This window comes from Ischnura elegans, chromosome 4, assembly GCF_921293095.1.
Source record: "Ischnura elegans chromosome 4, ioIscEleg1.1, whole genome shotgun sequence".
Taxonomy (NCBI): Eukaryota; Metazoa; Arthropoda; class Insecta; order Odonata; family Coenagrionidae; genus Ischnura; species Ischnura elegans.
The window spans coordinates 80,434,806-80,447,162 of NC_060249.1; the positions used below are offsets into that span (position 1 = coordinate 80,434,806).

Sequence of the window (12,357 nt, forward strand, 5' to 3'; positions counted from 1 at the left end):
TTGGCTTAAAAAACTCAACGATTTGATCCATGATCATCAATAATCAGTTTCATGTTGTTATAATATTCGAAGGGGAAGCAGACTATAATATAAATCTTACATCATGAGGGGGTACGTTTTTAATTAGAATTTCTATCTTACCGGGATAAGTGATTATAACAGACACCATGTTCTATATAGAAGCCACAAAATGATCAAATACCTACTACATAATAAGTACTACATGGAAAGGTTGAATTATAATGAATGTGACCGCGTCATTTCACCGCGAGCACATGCAAACCATTATTTAGGCGTTCAGTTTCTCGGAATTTCACTCAATAGATATTAAAAAAGTCAAAACTTATGCTTTTGAAAGAAATTCGTTAAGTTTCCAGATAGAGTTAAAGGTGCATAATACACGCTCTACATATCTAAATAAATTATAATACTACAACGGAAATAAAATTCCGATACAATGTAATAATGCAACAGCGGAAAGTATATGACATAATGGAAACTGGAGAAAGTCTTTTCTTGGTAAACACAGAAAACACAACTGAAAACATCATGATGATTCCGTCATTAAAACACAGACACCGAGACAGAGAATGCACATGTTATTAACCCCTCAACGCCGTCATGCGTACCCAGTACGCTTCCTGACCTACTGTATATAATTTTTTTTCTCCGCCAGATATTGTATTTTAGATTAAAACAAATTGCTCTATCTTTTGAAGAAATGCTTTCCCTCTCCAATAAAATATTCATAACGACTTTAGGCCTTCAGAAATTTTTAAAATGATTCGATGAAATTCCGTTTTAAACCAGCACATTGACGACTTCGGTCGAAAAACTCAACGCCTATATTTATTCAAATCGCTTGAAAAATTATTATATAGTAGCGCACAACATTATGCAAGTTTACAAAAAATTTTAATGATAATGATCGTATATTATGAACGATATAAATTATTGAATGATAGTATGCCAATAAGGTGAAGTCTTCAATCTCATCCGGCCGCTGGGATGGTATTTAAATAAATGCCCGCCGCGCTTGAGGGGTTAATTACCGATCCTAGAGATATGAAGCTACTGCATTTGAAATGATATCGCTTTCAGAAACTCCGGTAAATATCCGCTTCCGTCACACACCTTTAGAATTTGTTTTCGAGAGCAATTTGCATTTCAGCAAAAATAACGTGTCACAGTTTCATGATGCTATTTCTATAACTATGTGAATTTTGTCAACAATAAATTTAAAAAGGTAGAGCATAACCTGCACTTCACGTGATATAAATTTCGTGGCGATACGTACAAAAAAAAAGGCTTTGGAAAATATTTTCATGCTCTGTGAGATGGAAGCGGAGACATTACTGAACGCAAACCATGCTTTCCTTATATCTATTATTTACGCGTGTAGAGACACATTTTCGCCCCCAGGAAAATTTCCCCTCGTAGTATACTTAAATGTGCACCCCCACATAACGCAGTGGTTCACCATTCTTCTTTTAAAAAGCTCCAAAAGCAGGAAAAGTAGCCTCTCAAATACACGTATGTTAATGGCACATGAGCAACGGTCGGTGAAAGCAAGATGGCTAGTTGCGCAAAATTCTTCTGCCGGCCGGCTTCAGCGCCACCGTGAGGAAAACATAGGCACTGCCAATCTATTGTATATATCTGTGGAGTAAGTGTTGTGTTCATATTCATTCCTATTTAAGTGTGATAGTTGTGAGGATAGTCATTCTGCAGCTCATTATTTTTTAATACACGTCGATATTAATTTTTTTAAATTTTGAGGCATTAATTAGCATTTGTAGTCATCAAATCGTTGCTTTGTTTATTCATGCGTTTGCACGTGTTTGTTGACAGCTGTTAGGAGATGAAGAAATATTTTACTGTGATATGCTTTGTTTTTTTCTGTGAAGAGATAAGATTTACTTGAAATGTTTTGTGGGTCTAAGTAATTTATCTCTCTCTGCCTCATTTGGTTGTTATTATTACTTTAATTTCCATTTTTATATGACGCTCGAGCGTGTGGGTAATGTACTTTCGGCGAGTGCCTCAACTTCGTTGTCACGATCTGGGTTCATTATTTGTGGAATATATCTTTAAAAAATATTGTTTCTCGTGTTCTTTTGCAACTTTTAATTCAAAATCATCCGAAATTGATATTGTGGTAAATTGAGGATGCCATAAGTGGTATCATAGAATGAGTTCATACTTACTCTATGGTGGTATTTAATACCTTATGGTGAACACATTCACGTGTATTATTTTACCTTGTTAACGTGTGTGGTGATACTATTTTTCTTTTTCTTGCAGTGGTGCAGTTAATATATTGGAGGAATCCCAAAGAATCGGGGGCAGTTTTTGGTTCTGTCCTGGCCATCCTGCTCTCCTTGTCATACTTCTCCCTCATCAGCGTAGTAGCATACCTATCTCTTAGCGTCCTCTGTGTAACCCTGTCTTTCCGTGTGTACAAGAGTGTGTTGCAGGCCATTCAAAAGAATCAGGATGGTCATCCGTTCAAGTAAGTGTTTATTTTTTATTACTAAATTTATATTTACTGTTGACAGATAAATGAAATCAAGTTCGCAATAATTGTCAGTTTTTGCGAGTTACAATCGATCGAATTTCATTCCTAAAACTTGATCAATATTCAGAATTAGGGTAATTTAATTTCAGAGACCACTTTTGAAAGCCACGGAATTTGTCGAATTACGTGTTATTTAGTATATAGGCCGTTTTTTAGTGATAAAATAACCGGTGAACTAATATGACATGAATAGTCTCCTAATAAAAGATTATGGTAGCAACGACGTGTGAACGTAATTTCGTGCAATCAAATTCTTCATGCTTCTTATGAAACAATGAATGAAATACTACATTATCTCTTCCTCATCGTGTATTCTCACTGTTCTTAAACTCTTTAATAGCTCATAATACCACAAGTTTTCACCTTGCTGTGACCGTTAGTTCATCATTAAATTTGAGCGAGCTTATTATATGATTAAGGGATGACATGAAATGTTTGACTTATGATAGCCTCCTTCTTTGGTGATATTGTTGTTGGTTACCTCGCTGATAATCTTAAGTGTCAAAATTCATTATGTGGGATTATCATTAGTGCATGTCTCTCAGATGTGTTTCTCATCTTAATGAACTTGGCATGGTCCTTATAAAATCTGGTAAAAATTACAGCATTTGCATGTCTTACTGTAAAAAATTAAGTTGTACTATTGCAGTATTTAAGTTAATTCAGGGATTAGTGCGACCTGCAACTCATACACACATTTAGGAGGATAATATTGCTGATAGGTTGTCTTAATCTCCTAAACTATTTCCAACCATTGGCTCCCTCCTTTTTAAAACAAAATTTGTGTTTTTTGCTTTGTAGTCCAGTTTTGCGAACAATATGATCATAATGACAGCATGCAAACAATAAGGAATTCAGAACATTTGTTAGTTAGTGAAGCACACGTGGCTAATGTCCTAGATATAATTAATAATGAGTGTATGTGTATGTATGGTATATTTTTCCTGATTGTTGACAATTTTTCCCCCAGAAATGAAGGTATAATGAGAACTTCTTATTACTCATTAGTGCTTTTAGGGTGTTGTCTACTGCTCTACCTAATATTTCCTACTGCTGGCTATTGTTTATATTTGTTTATTTTCCACCTCTCAATAATTAGTTAATTTTTCAGGAAAAATATGAAATGTGTGAAATCAAATGGCTTTAAAACGAGAATTTATTCAATTATCCTCAGGTACAAATGGTAAATGGTTAGTTAGCATTTGTACCTGAGGATGATTGTATAACAAACAAAACACGTGTTGTACTTTGTAAATAAATTGTTGGCGTACGATATCTTCTTTTATCATTAGCTATGTTCCACGACATCTCTCCTAAGGAAGTTGAGTTTATTGAGTGATATATTTAGTTTTATTTTAATAAAAATGTCTGCTGAAATATTACATTTTCAAATTCTCTTATTTTGCTTAGTCACGTGTAAAGGGATTTCTGAATTTTTCAAATCAATTTCAAATTGTTTCTGTCGAGTCTTCTGTATTCCAATCTGATTTCTACAGCTTCTTTCACTACTCGATCCCAGCAGAGAGAGGAAAACCTACTAGGATCGAGTAGTGATAGAAGAAACCACATAGAAACCTGCAATAAAAAAAAATGAGAAGAGAGAAAATAAACCTGCTGGAAAACTGATCATTCAGAGCCCACCTGTCCTGATTCCTCTTTATTTAAACCAGAAATTTTGTGGCTACCTAACCACCCTGAAGGCAATTGTTGACTCTGCCTACAAAATGCTGGAAGAAATCAATGTTAGGACCTAGCAGCAACTCTTCCTTCTATCAATCAGGGTTCCCACTCAACCGTGAAAACCTTAAAACCGTGAATAAGCCGTGAATTAGTCTACCGTGAAAAAAACCTGGAAAAAGCCGTGAATTTCGTCATATAACCTTAAAAATCTCTCAAACTTGAATTTAGAACTACGATTGAAAGAGCAAAAGAAAAATTGATGCATCGATCATGTTTCAAAGTCAGTCATACGTAGACGCTGTCCTCGCATTTATCTGCACACGCATATTCTAAGCGCAATTATTGGCCCGTGTGCCATGACGACACTTTGACCTTAAGCCTGTACCGAAGCCAGAAGACTGGTAACCAAAGTGTTCACTAACCCTGGCGAAAATTCAGACACTTCTTAATTTCCCCGGCACCCTGGTCCCTCCATTTTCCCGCTCACAAACTTAAGCCGGAGCTGAATTTTGCCAGCGACGTCAAGAGAGATAGCACTTTCATTGCTGCGTTCCTATTCACGGCGTCTGTCGCGTTTGTTAAATTTTTAGTTAACCTGCGGCCGATGATCGTTACGCGATCAATATTTCTGCCTAAAATGGTTTTTCTACTGACCGTGAATTTGACGACATCTGGACCATGCAAACCTGGAAAAAACCGTGAATTTTATTTTTCAGTTTGGGTGGGAACCATGTCAATTCACCTGGGAAAGTCTGAGACCCTTCGTCACCCTATATATCCATTTCTGATTTCTTGGGGACTAAGATCATGACAGCATCTGGCAACTTTTCATTACTTTCTGTTGGGGAATTTGGAAGGGCTTTTATCATCCTCCCTAATTAAGTGGGCTAACCCAAAAGATATTCTAAAGCTACATGATCTAATAACATCTTGTAATGGATCTGAGTCTATAGTCCAAAGGACAAGGTTAAAGAAATTAATCCGTATCTGATAATTATAATATTCTCTGTAATATCTGATTCGGTTTCATTGAGGGAATATTTGGGTACACTGGCTCAGGAAGTGATAATTTATTGATCGACCATTGGTTATGTGAACGACATATAATCAAGGTTCTAAGGAGCTTATGTCGTTGAATTTAGATTGGTGCTTGTTTCAGCCAATCATTATAGTAAAGTTTGTTGAGTGTTCCTCTGGGCCAGGAATTGTATTGCTGCTATTGATTTTAAGACTGAGTGGCTCCCCATCCTCAGAAATAATGTCATCGGCCCTAGAAATGGAGGGCTACTCTTTCTGCTAAATGACTACAAAAATGCTGTTCCTGAATTGGCAGAACTTTCAAATAGTCTTTATTTTACTCTTTAGAGAATAGCTATTATCAATGTATTCTTTTAATTAATTGGTCTGAATTTTCACAGGGACCTCCTTGAAATGGACCTTACCATGCCTGAGGATAGAGTACAAGAGGTTGCTCGCACCGTGGTAGCACACTTGAATGCAGCTGTAACAGAACTACGGCGTCTGTTTCTGGTCGAGGATTTGGTGGACTCTCTGAAGTTTGGAGTTGGTGTGTGGTGTCTCACATATGTTGGAGCTTGGTTTAACGGCATGACCCTCATCATTATTGGTATGTTGGTGTATAAGGTTGTACAATACTTCGTATAGATGAATTATCTTCACACAATAATTTTGAGAACATGATTTAATCATTTTGTGTTTATGGTTATCAAAAAAATTGAATCTGCTTGTTTTAGACTATGTAATGTTGTATATATTGGCTTTTATTGAAGGTGTTTGTGGTCATTTGCGAATCTCTTACAATGAAAATGAGTTTTGTGTTTGTTTCGGTTGACAACTTTCTACATGACATTTTTCATTAATTATTATCCCACAGCTAATATGCTCAATGTACCCCATGGCAGCTTGTAGTTTTCATTAGGTTTTTCTCTGCTGCCTTCAGATGGTATGCTTTGTTTTATTTTTGACATTGGTTCTGTAAGCCACAGACAAACTTAAATGTTCTACTTTTGAGGTATAACAACCTGGATAGTCTGGATTTTTGTTGCGTTGTATTTTACCTGTTCTGTACTAAAATAATATTCTTCCTACTAGTCCATTGGTGACATAGGATGCTTATGCTGAGCATTACTGCAAGCAGAACATAAAAGGTCTTAAATTTATTTCCAACTGTATTTCACTGCAAGTGACTAAGGCAATGAGAAAATCACCAAGAGGGCATATATAAACGATGGCATTGAAAACAATTTTTTTTTCTCTTTTAAAGCATAATTAGGATGATTAATAATAATTGGAAATTTGAGTCAATTTTTCACTTTTTTCCATTAATCCACTTATTTTAGTGAATTGCTTCCAAAATTCAAAGCAGGCCATAGCAACTCCACTAGCAACAAAGCATGCTTTCATTGTTTTAGGAAAATAGAATTCCTTTTTATGCGGGCCTCAAGTTTTTCAAACACGTTGAAGACTGAAATCAATTCAGTTGGTAATTTTTTAAATGAAATAATAGATCATTATCAAGCTATTCCTCACTTTGTGACCCAACTCATAAAGTTGTACGACACTCGTCATAAGAGATCTATTATATGAAGGGAAATCTTTCTGGCCAAAAAGGCTGTTACTGCTGCTTTATTCTACCAAAAGATACCAAGATATCTGACGAATCCAAGACACCAAAGACCTGAATGTTTGTGTAATATCTCAGCTGAGAAATAGTTAAAACATGAAGTTATCAACTGCGCATGTTCAATGAAAAACATGGAATTAAACTTTTGGAATTTCATGTATGATTAATTATGACTAATGGAAGAAAATGAGTGATCTTATTTTTAATTATACTTGGTAAAAAATTCAAATTTCATATTACCAATGCCGATGATGCCATATTTCTGGTACTTAAATTGTTAACCTTCAAAAAAATAGATTTATAGCCTTACAACTGGAGTATCAAAAGCCTTATGACTTGATTTGAATTTCTGAAAATTAAAAAAAATAATGCTTCATATATTTGGGTGTAAGAATTAAGAATATTTAGAGAAGTACTGTAATTTCCAATGCCCAGGTTCATATATGCCATCATTTTGTTTTGGTTTTCTTTTATTATGGTGTCCTATTTTCTCCAAATTGCTGTATGGCATTCAATTGTGTACCTACTTTTACACCAATATGGAATGTGTCTTCAAGGTGGTCAACTCTCAAAAGTATTTGTTATTAAATTTGAATTTTTGAAAGTCACGCTTTTACGATCAATAATCTCTTTTGATTTGTTGGAATGCTAGGGAATTACAAATGAGTGCTGTTTTTAAGAAAAAAATTCTGGGATGTTTTGGAAGAATTACAGTGTCAGCTTTTCACTCAGGTATTCATATTGTGCCTACCGTATCTTTTATGCTCCAGGGTAATTGCAAAACATCATGTAATCAACTCAATGAAGTTTCCATCACCTTTCCTAATCATTTATGTCCCCCATCTACATTTTACAACTATTTTGGTGTTATATAAGTATATTTTAATCATGTCATTATGAAAAATCCCTGTTTATTATCAGGATCACTGATGTTTGTCATTTAATCCTTTCAGTGCCAGTTTTGTTAACATAAAAGAAAGATTCGTATGAATTTTTTAAATTAGTTGCAGGATTTTACTTCAACTTATAAAATTTCACATCTCCACAATATTTAGTTTTACTATTAATTTAAAAACTTTTTAGTAGCCTGTGGCGATACTTGTACACCCTTCTGGCTGATAAATCAGGTGGCTGGTATTTAAAGGATTAAATTCATTTTAAATATATATTTAAAATTTTAAAATAAAATAATGAGATTCTCCCTACTGAGAATTAATATAATACTGCTGCAGCACAGAAACGCCTCTTATTTGGGGAGGTTTTGATCTACTTAAAATTGTGTATAAGCTATTAAAGGAGGAATTTTCATGTGTTCAGCATAAAATTTGCTTAGTGTTTGAAATCAGTACAGATGTACTACAAAGGAACCATTAATTTTTTTACATCAGTTGGTTTCAATTAAAATGTGATATTCCTGGTTCCTACGAGAAGGGGGGGGGGTCAGCCCTCCCCTCAAACAGGGGTTATTATAAATACTTTTTAAATTTACTTTTAAATCACTGGTACCAACTATGATTTTGAAAAGTAACTACAGTGAAACCTCGATTTTACATTCCCCCATTATACATTTTCCCCGATTTTGCACAGTTTTTATCAGGTCCCAAACAATACCGCCTTTAGAGAATGATACTCTATTTTACATTATCCTCAATTTTGCACTTTTTGTAAGTGGTCCATTCAAAAGTGTAAAATAGAGGTTTCACTGTACATAGTTACAGCACACTCCTGATTATCCGGGCTAATGATGGGGAGAGATGGCACGAATAAGCGGGAAACACGGATAACCCAAACTTTCACTTTATAATGTCTTGTCATATTCTTATTTTACGTAAAACAAACACTATATTATTTGTACAGTAATTCTTTTATTTTGGAGTGCTTCCTGGACTCATTGAGAGCTTCCTTTTTAGCGGCGATAATAAGGTTGTACTCGTATTATTATGGCTCCACGTAAATACTGGTTTCGAAAACCACGCATCGGCGGCTGCATGATCATGGATACAGGAAAGTGGAAAAATGCTTCAAAACCACTGCGCGACGTCAGAAACAACACTTTCAGGCACCATGCCACCATGCGACGTAGTTGCGTCTCGCACAAGTTGCCCAGGTTGCAACTGCTGTGGGACGTGTATCCGTGATCATGGAGCACGATTGTGCACTGCGGGGCTTTGAAAACAGGAACATGGAGCTCCTGTGAATTCAGCGAGCACGCAATCGCTTCCGTTTAATGAAGGGTAATCTAATAGAAATAATAAGCCCGGTGTATCCTAGCATTCAAATGCAGTAATTCCGGTGATTTTGCGTCCGATTTTATTTTTTTATAAGTACCGTGGAAAATATTGAGCGAGAGTGAAAATCATGCACGGATATACTGCCGCTGGATAATCAGGAGTCTGCTGTATATTGAAAAGCAAATGTGCATAAAAGATGAATTTGATGCAAAGAAATGTAGTTATACCAATTTTTCAAAACCAACTGTCAATTCTTCATTATCCTTTCTAATGAATGTAAGGAAATGTCCTGACAATGGAAAATCATGAATAATCTAGAATATAATCAATTTTGCCAGAATATGGACATTTTACTCTGTAATACGGAAAATAATGTGGTTGCAAGCATTAATATTTAGAGGAATTTTATTGAGATACTTCAAACTAGTTTCATTATTGGTACCTTAGAATATTCTTCAAACAATAAGGCCAATGAGTGGGAAAACAGCCTGGTTTATCCAAGAAATGGTGAATTTTGAGCCAGATAATTAAGAGTTAACTTTATCATAGTTCTGTCAGTCCTTTTTAATTATTTTATAAGCCTGACTGGTGGTTTTGTGATAACTACGATTTAAGTTTTATTTATTAACTTGTTTCATTCCTTTTTTTTTATCAATGCAGATCTGTTATTTGATTTTATAAGTTTCTTTAATATGTTTTATTGTATGTATTAGATTCTTTAATTAGTTGAACATTTGGAAGAATGCGTTGTTGTATTTATTATATTTGACACATATGTTAATATCTACGCTAGCAGTCATTTGATAGCATTTTCAGGTTTTGTCATTTTCAAGCTGTTTTTGATTCTGGACAAAGTTATTATTTAGTTGCCCCTTGACTCTGAAACTGTCTATAGAGTGTTTGGGTAAGGTGTTTGAAGCACATTTTCATATTTCATGATCGTGAATATTGTCAGTCTCCATACGAGCTACCATTAAAGTACTGTTTTTATTTTTTGATGAATACTATTATATTAGTTAATAAATTATTGTATGTAAAACTGAATCGGAGGTGTAAATCCATGAATACCTGTCTGGAATCAACATATTGCAATGTCAAAATTTTATTGAAGTACAGTTACCAGCTTTTTTCTTATGGCTTCATAAATTGGAAATGGGAAATTCTTCTTTTTCTTCCAATAAAAGGAAAGTACTTGATTTTATGATGTTATTCATTTGTGTACCTGATATCTCAGACAAGTTTACTCTTGATTGACGTAATATGAAGGAAGACTAGGGGTAAAGTTCATGGCTGAAATTGCCTTAAAAATTATTAGAGTACTCTAAATATGTTGGATCTGTGAATGTACTTTTCAAGTTAATGTTTATGAATTTATAAGAACCAAATGATGATATTCAGAAATTTGTTTGAAATGGTCCTGGTTAATTTTGTTACAGAGGGTTGTGTTACATCACTGTCAATTTGTCCATTGAAAATATTATTTACATTTTACTATGGAACTCTGTTGACATACTAACCGTTCTTCGAAAACCAATCAGAGTGGTGTCATTGAGTCTGAAAGTCAGGTTTGGATGGATTATGGTTTTGTTTGAAAAACTATGTCAAGGCTAACTATCTATGCTTAGACCTTACTTTTTTATAACATAAGTTTCTTGGGGTAATATCTGGTAGGTAATTTAGTGCTAGCTTTTGTCGCTGAATATTGACTAGCTTGAAGTCCTGTAATTGGTATCTCAGCTATGCTCTAAGTTATGTATGTACTTCTGTTCCCTAGAAGTGTTCGTGGTTTTTTTTTCAGAACATTTAATGCCTTTATCTTACCTTTTTTAAGAGCTCACATCATATTCCATTGTGTTAAGATAATTTTCTGGATAAAAATCAACTAGCCAATTTTATTTTATGAAATGAATGGCTTGTGGCATTGTCATAGTGAAATGGCTTCATATTGGAATGAAAACCATTGCAAATTTATAATATCAATCTTTAATATGACCAGTTTCGTTGCTGTGATGAAACTAGTCATTTAAGTTATATATTTGATCTTTAAAATTCTTTTCATTTCAATCTCTTAAGTAATGTAGATTAGATTGTCATGCTGGTATGAAATGAAGAACAAAAAATTTTTAGTAGTAACAAATATGTACATGAGCTTTTGTAAATAATTTTATTAATGAAGCTATAATTATATTCAGAGATAAGCACTGCATGAGAAAAAGTGACTTTGTAGTCAGTCACGTGCACACAGTCACCTCAAGGGTGCAAAGTTATATACACCAATAGTGTAAAAATATTTGGATTAGCAGGATGCTGGCTGAACCAAATATTTTTTCGTTGCAAATTTCATCCTTCGTATATAATTTAGAGATTTCATCCTTGGTGTATATAATTTAGAGATAAGAATAAATAAATGAAGTGTCTTGTTAACTTTCAGTGATACACTCTGATGACTCTGAGGGAAGGGAAAGGGTTTTTAAAGTCCTTATATTGTGATACCTGCTCTCCTAATTTAAGAAATAGTCTTGTAATTTTATATAATAGCTGAGGCAGTCTTTGTTTGAATTTTAAATGTATTCATATGACAAGTAGATTGTGTTACTCTAGTTGATGCGGAAGTTGTTTAATGGAACAATATGTATGTTTACATCATATGGTCTCTCCTTAGTTATAGCATGGAGGGAATTCCCCAACCCCCTATAAGATTTTTAACATGCATAAATCATTTTGGATGATACTGATAGTAGTCTGGGATGGGCCCATAGGTACATTATGTAATATTTTGTAAATGCAGCGACCAGAGAGCATACCAGGAGTTAACATTGTATTTTAATGTGATACCCATCCATCAGTAGCCTTATTTTACACCCACAAGGCTAACATGCTCTCCCATTTTGAGTATGGTGTCAGTGTCATTGTCTTTTTTTCCCATCATTTTTAGCTGATACATTTCCTATCCTTGATCACGTATGTCACATCCCTCCTGCCAATTGCTATGAAAATAATACATTGTCTGGAAATGATTAAACTCTATAACAGTGCAAATAAATGTTTGATATAATAAATGATGATGGCTAAAGCTATTGAATTCCTTATCACTGGAAAGGGTAGATCAATCGTAGTAAAATGATCTTGTGATTCAGGCATGACTGACTTTTCCGGTTGCATAGTGATGACGGCCTATAGAGAATGTGATTGCAAAAAAATAATTGAAAAATTCTAGTTACGTG

General features: G+C 34.4%; 1 protein-coding gene across 7 annotated transcripts in view; it reads left to right on the forward strand.

The window, feature by feature from the left end:
• Positions 1–12,357, forward strand: part of LOC124157708 (reticulon-1-A) — a 169,368-nt gene that overhangs the window by 149,530 nt on the left and 7,481 nt on the right. For all 7 annotated transcript variants that reach the window (XM_046532668.1, XM_046532670.1, XM_046532671.1 and 4 more), the window contains 2 exons: positions 2,305–2,512; positions 5,677–5,885. In XM_046532668.1, the coding sequence (XP_046388624.1) occupies positions 2,305–2,512; positions 5,677–5,885 (417 nt within the window). The remainder of the gene's footprint in view (positions 1–2,304; positions 2,513–5,676; positions 5,886–12,357) is intronic.